Raw genomic sequence first — 13580 nt, 5'->3', positions numbered from 1 at the left:
ATTACACAAGAATATCCAGTAATGTCCCTGCCTACAATTAAACACATTCACTTACCTAAAATTGGGGGCATCTGCTGTGGCAAATGGGTTCAAGCCAGTGTTGCCAACTTAGCGACTTTGTCGCTATATTTAGCGAGTTTTCAGACCCCTTAGCGACTTTTTTTTTAGAAAAAAAGTCGCTAAAAAAAGACGTGAAAGCGCGTATCGCTTTTACTCTCAACAAGCAGTGGGTGCTGTAACGCAGTCAGTTCTTCTTTTACTCGTATGCTGTTTTGTGGATCACAAGGTTTAAAACTACTTATAAACACACACACAAAGTAACTCCACCAGAGTGCCTATTTCAGGTCACTTTTGCCGGTCCAAGCCCGGGTAAAGGAGCAGGGTTGGAATTGTGACATTAAAAAAAAAACAATAATTGCTAAAATAAATTTAATTTGTAGTTCTAAATAAACTCTATATGCATTTAGGACGTTTTTTACTCACTTTATGTCTCTTCCACGATGTTATTTCTCTCTCCAACAACATACCGTATTTTCACGACCATAAGGCGCACTTAAAAGTCTTAGATTTTCTTCAAAAAGTGCGGCGCGCCCTATAGCGCGGTGCGCCCTATGTGTTGTAAGGAGGACGTAGTAGAGAACACCATGAGAACGTTAAAGGGTGAAGTGTGGGCGTTGATCGTATATACCGGGACAATCGCACATACTTGTATAAAAGAACAGGTATGTGCGTTATGCAGGACATCGTTGTTTTAACAACCCTGAAAATGGCAAAGAGACACGCTTACGAAGCACAGTTTAAACTGAAGGCCATCAGCTACGCGGAGGAACATGGAAATCGAGCAGCGGCGAGAGAATTTAAGATTAACGAATCGATGGTTCGCAAATGGAGGAAGCTGGAAAACAAGCTCCGGCAGGTCAAGAAAACGCAGCTGAGTTTCCGCGGACATAAGGCGAGGTGGCCCGAGTTGGAGGAAAGACTCGAGCGGTGGATCATCGAGCAAAGAGCGAGCGGGAGAAGCGTTTCGACGGTCACCATTCGGCTAAAAGCAGTTTCACTAGCTGAAGAGATGAACATTGAACATTTCCAAGGAGGTCCGTCTTGGTGCTTTCGTTTTATGAAACGGTGCCATTTTTCCATCCGGACCAGGACTACGGTAGCGCAGCAACTTCCAGCGGATTATAAGGAAAAGCTGGCCATCTTCCGCTCCTACTGCAGCAAACACATCGGCGACAAAAACATCCAGCCCAGCCACATCACAAACATGGACGAGGTCCTGCTCACTTTTGACATCCCGGTGAGTCACACTGTGGAGAAGAAGGGGACCAGCACGGTAGCGATACGCACAACGGGGCACGAAAAGTCTTCTTTTACTGTTGTGCTTGGCTGCCATGCTAATGGACAGAAACTGCCGCCTATGGTGATTTTTAAGCGAAAGACTTTGCCTAAAGAGAAGTTTCCAGCAGAAATCATCATTAAGGCAAATGAAAAGGGCTGGATGGATGAGGAAATGATGAAAGACTGGCTGAGGGAGGTGTATGTAAGGAGACCAGGTGGTTTTTTCCACGCAGTTTCACTAAGAGTGGAAGGCAGCGCCGGGCGAGTTACGCCACAATTTGCCAATGGATTGTAGATGCTTGGGCTAACATGTCTGCTGGCACTGTTGTTCGAGCTTTCGCAAAAGCCGGCATCGTTTCCGAGGAGCCGCACGGCACGGAAAGTGACTCTGACAGTGAAGACAGTGAACCTGGCATGTTTGATGGAGATTTAGCGCAGCTGTTCAATTCAGACACAGAGGATGAGGACTTCGATGGGTTTGATTGATGATAAAAATGTGAGTACCAAACTTTGTTTTGCTCCTGCTTTATTTTTAAATATGCACACTTGTATGCTTGTGTGTTGTTGATGATGACGATTACCGGCAATAGAAATGTGAGTAAGGTACCGTATTCAGGTTTGCTCCCGCTTTATTGTTAAATACGCATACGGTACTTGTATGCGCCCTATGGTCCAGTGCGCCTTATGTGTGTGTTAAATACAGTAAGGGCACACATAACTGAGACTGCGCCTTTTAGCACAGTGCGCCTTATGGTCGTGAAAATACGGTAGGTTACAATTAGATTAGCATGACCAATTATGCAAATTAGGCAATGACGTCATTTAGCGACTTCTAGCGACTTCTAGGACAACCAATAGCGATTTTCCTTACTGAGGAGTTGGCAACACTGGTTCAAGGCTTTTACCACAAACTTAGTCACTGCTTGGTCACATTCGTCTATCCTGGCCTGAAAAGAGACGCTACCGGTAGACTGCAGCGAGAACTGCCAGCATCTGAGCCAGACTCTGTGTGTCTCTCTTATCATGGTCACCTAAATGCACAGTAATGGCAGGTTTAGTAATAAGGCAGATTGCGCTAATATAATATGCACTGTTAGTTGATTATTTACCTGCCGCATTAACGGGAGAGGATGTGCAAACGTTACCGCTGCTGCTGGGTTGAGATTCACGAGTCCGGAGCGGAATTAAAAACATGACATTCATTTAAGGTGATCACGTGTTTTGTGAGCAAATGCTTTTGCATATTCGTAGTGTTTCCTCCCTTAAATTAAGTATCTACTTTGCAAGTATTGCAAGTTGCCCTGTTGTCATCCGTTCTCGTAAACTTTTGAGCGTTTGAGCCGCTTACGCGCCGTGTTTCCTGCCAGGTAAATGACGCTCCGCAACGTGGTGACGTCATTCGGGGCGACTGGAATCGATAAGGGAATCGTTTGCAAAAATGTCAAACAATTCCAAGGAATTGAAACAGTGGGAACCGGTTCTCAACAAGAACCGGTTTTCGATACCCATCCCTACCCCTCTCCCTACTTCCTTTAAGCGGCAGGCAGCAGTAAACAGGTCATCAGAGGAGGCCGAGATGATGATTAAGTTTATTATTCCCTACAATATTGCCAAAAAGTGCACTTTAAGCACAAGCACTTTTTTCAGTAACTTATCTTTCTTGTAGAAAGGTGCTCCAAATAAAGAACTTTGTGTTGACAAGATTGTTAGTTAATCATTTGCAAATTAATATTGTCTGTATGGGCAGCAACTTTCCCCTCAAAAGAGTGCACATGTAAAACTGTGATGTTAAGTGATGCGGTTGAAAGATTTGGGTGCACCTAACTTTTGTGCTGGTGCACCTAAGAAAAAAAAGTTAGGCGCACCAGTGCAAAAAGTTAGTCTAGAGCCCTGCTTATGTTATATTGGAAACATGTTAAGTTCTTGTGTTGTCATTATTAGTTAGGATTTAGCTGAGTTTTAGTTTATATTTCACCTATGTCTCCATGTTTATGAGTCTTTTCGTGTTTGTCATGTGTCATCTCCTCATCTATGTAGGGTCCCCTTGTGTCTTTCTCATCTGTGTCCCTCGCCCTCTCTCACTCCCTCTCTCTATCTCTTTTGTCAAGCTTGCGTCTCCCAATTCAAGTCTCTTCATGTTTCTTGTTTTATTTTGAAAGTTTTGTTTCCATGTTTGCTGTGGGTTTTTTTGTTTGTTTGTTTGTTTTTGTTTTTTTGCCTGTCCCGTTTGGATCTTTAGCCATTAGAATTGTTGTCTGAAAGCCAAGAAAGATGCCAAGCGGATTTACTTTACCAAGTGGATCATCGTAGCCTTGTCATATTCGTCCATTTGATTGACCTTTATTATAATTATGTATTTATTTGATTTGATTTTTGGTTGTTACAGACGGGACAGACATGACTAGGGGATAGGACAGGGAGAAAGAATGAAAGAAAGAGAGGGAGAGAAAGAAAAATACAGGGGAGAAGAGATAGTGAGAAAGGGGGGAAGAAAAAAAACAGAAGAGAAAACAAAGAAAAAAGAGCAAATTAGGCTTTCTTGTCAGAGGTAATTTTTCCAAAACAAAAAAGATTTTTTTAAAAGCGGACGGCTGCACTGTCCACAACAGGAGATTGACGCATATTGCATCTGTGAGAAAAACAATATAATAAGGCAGAAACTAGTGATTTATAATGGAAAACTGCTCTTGAAACAGACTTGGAAATGCAGTTTTATCGCAATTTCTTTTTTTTTGGAAGCAAAGCAGCAAAGGTAAGACAGAATTCATGATAATGTCTTTCAAAAGTGAAGCATAATTTAGGTCTTCTTTTGCTGTTGGTTCAGCAATTTTAGTTGGAGCGTGATGAAACTAGCAGGTTTAAAATCTGTGAGATCTGTGCTTTCAGCAGAGGCATTGTTTTCCGTGTACATGCCGTCAGGTGAATGGGGAAGTCTGCACTTACCAAACCATATGTCTATATTTAAATAACAGACCTAGAGGTGCAGCCTGTGAAACCAGATGGGGGGCACTGGGGTTCAACAGGTTCAGGGTGTTGTGTTGTGAAGCGCTGAACAGAGTGGATGGAAGAATGGCAAGGAGAGCTTATTGGTTTTCAGGATGTTTGTGTAAATGTGAATGTGTGCAAGAAAGGAAAGACATCTGATCTTAAGCTTACAACAGACACCAGTAGATCAAGTATATCTATATTAATACATATATTAAGAGCAAGCTATGGTTTCCTCTCCATACCCCATCACCTTATTATTATACTAAGAAACAGAAAAGAAAAAAAGAGACAACAGACTCTAGTTATTTAGCACAAATATAGAGTGCTAAATAACTACTTATAACAGTAAAGGATGACGGTTTTATGCGCAGAGGACAGTCCAAGGACAGAACTATCAGTTTAACTTGCTTTTGGTTGATTTCTGTTTTTATGTTTTAGTTTTTCTGTGAAGCACTTTGTGATTTTTGTCTTGAAAGGTGCTATACAAATACAATTTTACTTACTTGCTTTTACTTTAATATTTAATACTTCATATAAAGCCTTTGTTAGCAATGACAGCTTCAAAATGCCTCCTGAGTAGAAAAAAGTGAGTTGCATGCATTGCTCAGGTCTGAAAAACAGCTCCACACCATGATATTCCCACCTCCAGACTTCACTGTTGGCATGGTATTTTTAGGGTGACATTTGACCACTAAACATAATGTGTGTTATGGCATTCAAAGAGTTCGGTTTGGTCTCATCTGACCAGACTATATTCTGCTGTTGTTCAGCAACCTTTAAACACACTCCAACATGCTTTTGTCAGCAATGGAGTCTTGTGTTGTGAGCACGCATACAGGTCATGGTAGTGGACTTATTGTTTTCTTTGAAACAATTGTGCCTGCTGATTCCAGGTCTTTCTTTTTTTTGACAACTTTATTTATAATTTTCCAGTTTAACAAAAATACAGAAAAATATAACTGGAGTTGCGATTACAAACATTGCCATTGTGAAACAGGTTGCGCAAACCACAGTTTTGCGCACAGTGGCAAACCAGTTGGATGCAGGAAAATGTATAATCTATGCACACAAACAAGAAATACTACCATGTGAACAGGGTAGAAAACAAAAATAAAATAAAATAAATAAATAAATAAAGGGGGGGGGGGGGGCTGCATTGTGTGCAGTTCTTGTTGGCTTGTTACAGAGAGTAGGTGGCTTTAAAGAAGAAGAAAAAAACCCCACAGATAAAAAGCAGTATTACATCATACTTCAGTAAATGACAACTTCTCCACATATTCAATAAAGGATGACCAGGATTTGTAGTATTTACTTTGAGACCCTCTCAAACTGTATCTCAAATGCTTTATCTGCAAGCACTTCATTACTTCTCTCACACAATGAACAAACACTGGTGGACCTGAATCCTTCCATTTAAGAAGAATTAGCGTGCGTTCCAGGAGAGTTGAGAAAGATTAAAATAAACAATACAATAGACAATATACACAATGTAAAAGATCAAATGTAAATAATGTAAAGAATATAAAATATGTAGATCAACAAAAGGCTTGTTTGAGCAGAAATGTTTTTAACTGCTTTTTAAAAGAATCCACAGAGCAACTAAGGTGTGTTGCTTATGAAATCCATGAAGTGCTACAGAGAAAATTACATTTTATTTATGTAATTAACACATTTTGAACTCTTAAAGAAATCTAACAAAAGGAAAGATGCTGAACTAAAATGATCCATGTAGCAAACAAAAACTGTTGTGAGCCGCCACCCTCATATCGCCTTTGGGCTTTTGGAGCCTTGACCTGACTTTTAAAAAAATAATTGGAAAAAAAGTACTATGCTGCCACTGGGGTGGCTGTAGCTCAGGTGGCAGGGCAGGTCAGCCACTAATCAGAAGGTCGGTGGTTTGATCCCAGGCTGCCTCCTGGCTGCATGCCAAATATCCTTGGGCAAGATACTAACCCCATGGTTGCCTACTGGTGGTGGTCGGAGGGCCCGGTGGCGCCAGTGTCCGGCAGCCTCGCCTCTGTCAGTGCGCCCCACGGCAGCTGTGGCTACAATGTAGCTTGCCATCGCCAGTGTGTGAATGGGTGAATGACTGAATGTAGTGTGAAGCGCTTTGGGATCCTTAGGGACTAGAAAAAGCGCTATACAAATGCAGGCCATTTACCATTTACCAAATGCAGATAGATAGTAATTCCATGTTATGGTGTAGATTGTTTCTGTGATGGTCACAGTAGGTATTGTCTATAATGCTACATTTACTTCCTTCATTTAGTACCCTTCAGAGGATACTTAACATAGTCTTGGTAGTTGGCCACTTAGCCAGATTAGCCATGATTCTATCGCTAGGTCAGTTCCTCTCACACTCACTACAGTCAACACATCTGTTGCTCTTGGGGCTTGGTACCCAATATTGAAAGACCGGGATGATGATATCGCCCCCTGACCTGACATCCTGGCTCTCCCTTTGTGTTGTACCTCGTTAATCTCCTCCTAGATGTTGGAGCACTGAGCTACTAGTTGTTTCTGCATTAGTCCAGATGTTCAGTGTCAAAGACTCCATAGGTCTCACATCGTCTTCATGTAACCACTTCCATTGGAGTTACATGTGTAGTATCATTCCAACAGTGCCCTATTCTCATTACCGTATTTTCACAACCATAAGGCGCACTTAAAAGTCTTAGATTTTCTTCAAAAAGTACGGCGCGCCCTATAGCGCAGTGCGCCCTGTGTGTTGTAATGAGGACGTAGTAGAGAACACCATGAGAACGCTAAAGGGTGAAGTGCGTGCGTTGACTTTATCGCACATACCTGTATAAAAGAACAGGTATGTGCGTTATGCAGGACATCGTTGTTTTAACAACCCTGAAAATGGCAAAGAGACACGCTTACGAAGCACAGTTTAAACTGAAGGCCATCAGCTATGTGGAGGAACATGGAAATCGAGCAGCGGCGAGAGAATTTAAGATTAACGAATCGATGGTTCGCAAATGGAGGAAGCTAGAAAACAAGCTCCGGCAGGTCAAGAAAACGCAGCTGAGTTTCCGCGGACATAAGGCGCGGTGGCCCAAGTTGGAGGAAAGACTCGAGCGGTGGATCATCGAGCAAAGAACGAGCGGGAGAAGTGTTTCGACGGTCACCATTCGGCTAAAAGCAGTTTCACTAGCTGAAGAGATGAACATTGAACATTTCCAAGGAGGTCCGTCTTGGTGCTTTCGTTTTATGAAACGGTGCCATTTTTCCATCCGGACCAGGACTACGGTAGCTCAGCAACTTCCAGCGGATTATAAGGAAAAGCTGGCCATCTTCCGCTCTTACTGCAGCAAACACATCGGCGACAAAAACATCCAGCCCAGCCACATCACAAACATGGACGAGGTCACGCTCACTTTCGACATCCCGGTGAGTCACACTGTGGAGAAGAAGGGGACCAGCACGGTAGCGATACGCACAACGGGGCACGAAAAGTCTTCTTTCACTGTTGTGCTTGGCTGCCATGCTAATGGACAGAAACTGCCGCCTATGGTGATTTTTAAGCGAAAGACTTTGCCTAAAGAGAAGTTTCCAGCAGGAATCATCATTAAGGCAAATGAAAAGGGCTGGATGGATGAGGAAATGATGAAAGAGTGGCTGAGGGAGGTGTATGTAAGGAGACCAGGTGGTTTTTTCCACGCATCACCATCGCTGTTGATCTGTGACTCTATGCGTGCCCATCTCACAGCCGATGTGAAAAAACAAGTGAAACAAATGAACTGTGAGCTTGCTGTCATTCCGGGAGGCCTGACAAAGGAACTCCAACCGCTGGACATCGGTGTGAACCGCCCGTTCAAAGTAAGGCTGCGAGCGGCCTGGGAGCGATGGATGACCGATGGAGACCAGTTTCACCAAGAGTGGAAGGCAGCGCCGGGCGAGTTACGCCACAATTTGCCAATGGATTGTAGATGCTTGGGCTAACATGTCTGCTGGCACTGTTGTTCGAGCTTTCGCAAAAGCCGGCATCATTTCCGCACGGCACGGAAAGTGACTCTGACAGTGAAGAAAGTGAACCTGGCATGTTTGATGGAGATTTAGCGCAGCTGTTCAATTCAGACACAGAGGATGAGGACTTCGATGGGTTTGATTGATGATAAAAATGTGAGTACCAAACTTTGTTTTGCTCCTGCTTTATTTTTAAATATGCACACTTGTATGCTTGTGTGTTGTTGATGATGACGATTACCGGTAATAGAAATGTGAGTAAGGTACCGAACTCAGGTTTGCTCCCGCTTTATTGTTAAATACGCATACGGTACTTGTATGCGCCCTATGATCCAGTGCGCCTTATGTGTATGTTAAATACAGTAATGGCACACATAACTGAGACTGCGCCTTTTAGTACAGTGCGTCTTATGGTCGTGAAAATACGGTATGTTCTTTTATGCCTTTTTGATCCAGTAGTCCACTTTTTGTCATTGTGTCCTGGTCCGGCTATCTTTTATTGCACAATATCTTCATATTCCATGTTCCATATTCATTACTTATAGCGGGGACTATTTTAATAAATTATTATCTGGGTGTTCTAAAAGCTGCAGTTAGAGTATTAACAATAATGCGAAAATAACTAACTGTGCAGATTTTATATCTGAAAAAGCACGGTAGGTTACTGTGTTCCCCAACTCACGCTGTATTGACTTCTTTATTTATTTTAGTTAAAACAATACACTTCAGTAACAAGAACGTTACAACACTAGACAATTTTATACAACCATATAGTGTTTTAAAACCATAATTCAAACTGTTATGCAATAATTCTCATTTGCCATGACACGCAATATCATTTTCAAAGAAAACTCACCTGTCTCTTCATCTATGGCAAATCTTCCAAGCCCACTCCCATCTCGAATGGAGTACTGAACTTCTCCATCTCTGCCAGCATCATCATCATTAGCTGTGACCTGGAGTAGAGTGGTTCCAATCCGGGCATTTTCTTTAACTAATCCAGTCAAAGCAAAATCAGAAAAGTATGGGGCATAGAGGTTTTCATTCACATCTACAACCTCCACCTCCACAAAGGTAACAGAAAGAAGAGAAACAGGCCTTCCTTTGTCTTTGGCCTTTACAGTAAGGTTGTAGAACTGCTGTGTCTCATAGTCCAGCTCCTTTGTGAGTCGAATAACTCCATTTGCCCTGTCTACTTCAAACCATCCATTATAATCACTGGCTAGGGAGTACCGAACCTGGCCTCCCAACCCCAAATCTGGATCCAGAGTTTCTAACCAGGCTACAACTGTTCCTACTGGGAGATCCTCCAGAACCCTGGTTCTGTACACAGCAGGGATAAATAGTGGAGGACAGTCATTTACATCCTCCAAAATGATTTTCAGTGTGGTTACAGAAAACTTCTGGCTTCCTTTCTCCGCTTTGTCCCGAGCCTCAATTTTTAGGTTAAACGTAGAGACAAACTCCCTGTCTAGTTGGCCAGCAACATATAATATCCCACTAGTGGAATTGATACCAAACTGAGTGGTGCTTGTCAAAAGAGAGTATACAACCTCGCCATTGGGCCCAAGATCTTTGTCAATGGCCTCAACCTGGATGACGTCAGTACCTATGGCTAGGTTTTCAGGTATGACAATTCTAAAGCCTCCTTCTTGCAAAAATTGGGGTGCATTATCATTTGCATCTTCTATATAGACAGTAAGCAACCGCCAGGAACTTTTCTGTGGAAGGCCAAGGTCATAGAGAGTTAAGTTGAGGAGATAGCGATCTCTTTTTTCTCTGTCCATGTGTAGGAACACACTGATAAGTCCCGTCTGTATGTCAATGGTAAAACAGTTATCAATATTTCCATCTGAAATAGAGTATAGAATTTGACCATTGAAACCTGTGTCCCCATCATAGGCATTCACATTGAAAACACTTGAGCCTACCTTAAGGTCTTCCTGCACAGTAATATCTGTGGGAAATGTTTTGTCAAACTGGGGTGCCTGCCGATTCACAGAAAAAAGGTCAATAAAACCTTCCTCAATTTTAGGTTTATTGCTAGCTTTGGACTTTTTCAGTAACTTTTCAGCTAATTTTTGAGCCACATTTGTTTCTTTACATGTGAAACGTTTGGAAGAAGATTTTCCATAAACAACTGAGATATTGACAAACATAGGATCCGAAAAGCTCTCACCATCAGTGGCAGTTATTTTTAAACTAAATAAACCACTCTTTGGATGGGCTCTTGAGAGAGAATGCTGCAGTGCAAGAACCCCTGAATCTGGGTTGAGGTCAAAGTACCCCTGTTCGTTACCTGAAATAATCTTATATTTCACTAACTCTAATTCATCTATATCAATTGCAGACATTGTAGTAATAACTTCATTTACTGGAAAATCCTCAGGAATAATCCCCTGGCATGCTACCTTCTCAAACAATGGCTGATTATCATTTACATTTTCTAGATGGATTGTTACATTGACTTCACTTTCTCGTCTGTAAGGAGACCCCCAGTCAGATGCTCTGACTATGAACATAAAGCTTTCTGATGAGGATTCAAAATCCAGCTCTTCAGTAGTGCTTATAACACCAGAAAACTGATTGATTTTAAAGGGTAATGGCTGAAGACTGGAAATGCTGTAAGTTATGTATCCATTTTCACCTTTATCTTTATCAACTGCAGAAATTGTTAATACACTGGTTGCAACTGGTACACTTTCATTAACAAAAACCTCATAAGAGGACTGAGCAAATGTTGGTGTGTGATCATTGGCATCCTGAATGGTTACCCTCACTTTAACTTTGAGATTACTATCCATTTCCACTACTTCAAGATTAAAGACATCCTGGAACACCTGAGTGAACCAGCGAGCAGTAGAGATTACACCCGTTAGGGTATTCATTTGAAAAAAGGATGAATCCGCAGAGGTTGTTAAGATATATTCTGCATCATCAGGTTCTGGTGTGATTTTAACAGCCACTACAAGTGTACCTGGAGGTGAAATTTCATTTAAACTGACATCATACAACTCTTGCATAAATTTAGCATCTGAATTTTGATGTTTTTCGACCTTGATTTGGATGACTTCAACAGCAGATAACTTCTGTGGGGTGCCCCTGTCTTTAGCCTGCAAGCTAAGATTACAGCCATAAGGGTACGTTTGACTTATTGACTCAAAGGCTTTAATAGCAAACTCTCCTTCTTTAGTTCTGTCAACAAAAAACTGCTCTGACGGATCTCCTCCTACAATGACCAAGGAATCTATTTCTCCATTTAAGCCTTCATCTTGGTCCTCAACAGTAACCACTGCATACACAAGATTTTTATCCAGCCATGAGGGGCTGTGGGTGAGGACATTCATGAGTGGAGCATGTTCATTTAAACGCTCTACATGGACAAAAAGTTTGGCTGTGCTGCTGATACCATTATTTCCATAAAGCTTCATGCCACGGTCCACCGCTAGAATTTCTAAGTCATAACGGTTCTGCTCATCGACATTAAGCCTTCCACTGAGAGTAACCACTCCACTAGTTGGGTGTACAGCAAACAGTTCAGTTTTTTCCTTGAAAAAATAGTAAAACTCTCCATTGGAACCGATATCCGCATCTGTGGCAGTAACTTGTGCTATACTAGTTCTGAGAGGGGTACTCTCTGCTATGGTGACGGAGTATGTGGTAGGAGAGAACAAAGGCCGGAGGTCATTCATATCCAAAACCTGAATACTGACTTTAGTCCAGGTCTCAAGAAGAGCCTCTCCCTTGACAGAAGCTTTCACTGTCAATACATAATTATCCTGAATCTCTCGGTTCAATATGGCGGCATTACCACCTTTAGTCCTTATGCGTAAGAAACAGAAGTCTCCGAGTACATACTCCTCTGCCTTGAAAAAACCGTCATCGTCACCTGAGGTGATTCTGTAGCGGATCTCCCAGGAGTGCTGGGCGAGGTGGATGCCCATTTTAATTTTACTGTTGGCATAGGTGCGTGCTGCTGAGTTTTCATAAATTGTGGCATGGTAGACAGGCTGAGTGAAGCTGAAGTGAGATTCATCTTGAGGAGCCCCATGGGTGTTCTGACCGTTGCAGAGTGGTGACTTCAAGAATACCAACAGCAGCAGCAAGGCCAGGCGGAGATGAGGGGCTCGAATGCCTTCCCACTGGCTCATATTCATATCCATTCCATCATAACTCCATGCTGAAGCAGTCTAGAAAAAGAAAGGCAGAGACATAGAGAGAAACGTCAGCAACAGGAGGGGAGATTCTTTTCATTCACAGTCTCTGCCAATTAACCATAGTTAATAGCCATAGTTAACCATTAGAGGAGTAGAGATGGTGAAAGAGATGACCGAGCTGAGTGCAGTTACTTGGCAGCCATAATGAAACTTACATCATCCTTGTGCAGTATGTGGATACCGACAATCAACGGCTACTTTTAGAAAAAAAAAAGCTGTGGTTGTTTGTCAAGGAACAAAACAATTATATGGTTAGGAAGAATTGTATCATCATCAACATACTATAGAACATAACTGCAGAGACAAATTGCTACTATACTTTGACCCTATCATAACCCATTTTCTAAATTACTTGAAAATTGCAGTACTATATTTCAAAACCATGTAATATCACCAAAAGTAAGCCAGATGTGGTTTCAAATGCAAAGTAGCTACTTTTTTCAAAGTGTTCTCTCTTTTATTAAAAAAGAAAATACTGTGTTCTGTAAGTAAGCAGCCACAAGTATGTGCCAATCTGCACTTTTGGCCTGAAACCTTTTCCAGTAAAAGCCATGCTGTAGCTGTAAGACTACCACAATAGTCTGCATTTTGGTGACTAAGCACTTTCTCCACAAGGGATAAAGAGATGGAGTGGAAAGGCAGATGGTTTCCGAGTCTTCTGAAAGAGTATTTACTTTCTGTTGAAAGTAAACCTATTTAGCTTGGCAACAGTGCCCCCAAATTGAAACAATACAAATTGAAACCTGAGCGCGCATTTAAATAAAATTCAGTAGTCATTCGTGAGTGAAAAATGTGACGATAATCCTAAGAGAAATGCAGAAAATATCACTTTTTCTTCTTTTTCTCTGACATTATTAAACTGTCAACTGAGGCACACTAATTATGCCTCAGTACTGAAATAACCCTTCCAATCTGTTTTTGTTCACTTTTGGCAGAGTCACTACGTATCTTAGCTAATACAGTAATAATACATACAAATGGTTGTTTTTTCCCTATTTGTACTTGGAGTAGAAACAATTTAAGGGATTCTGTCATTGCAACATCTGAAATACTATTACCATTAAT

General features: G+C 41.7%; 1 protein-coding gene across 9 annotated transcripts in view; it reads right to left on the bottom strand.

Annotated features, from left to right (window-relative positions):
* Positions 1-13580, bottom strand: part of fat3a (FAT atypical cadherin 3a) — a 179533-nt gene that overhangs the window by 113832 nt on the left and 52121 nt on the right. For all 9 annotated transcript variants that reach the window (XM_082502087.1, XM_082502088.1, XM_082502091.1 and 6 more), the window contains exon 2: positions 9155-12488. In XM_082502087.1, the coding sequence (XP_082358213.1) occupies positions 9155-12461 (3307 nt within the window). In that variant the 5' untranslated portion in view covers positions 12462-12488. The remainder of the gene's footprint in view (positions 1-9154; positions 12489-13580) is intronic.

This window comes from Aulonocara stuartgranti (genome assembly GCF_965226115.1).
Source record: "Aulonocara stuartgranti genome assembly, chromosome: 14".
NCBI classification, from domain to species: Eukaryota; Metazoa; Chordata; class Actinopteri; order Cichliformes; family Cichlidae; genus Aulonocara; species Aulonocara stuartgranti.
The sequence above is the reverse complement of the archived record's forward strand: the minus strand, read 5'-3'. Positions and strand labels throughout refer to the sequence as shown.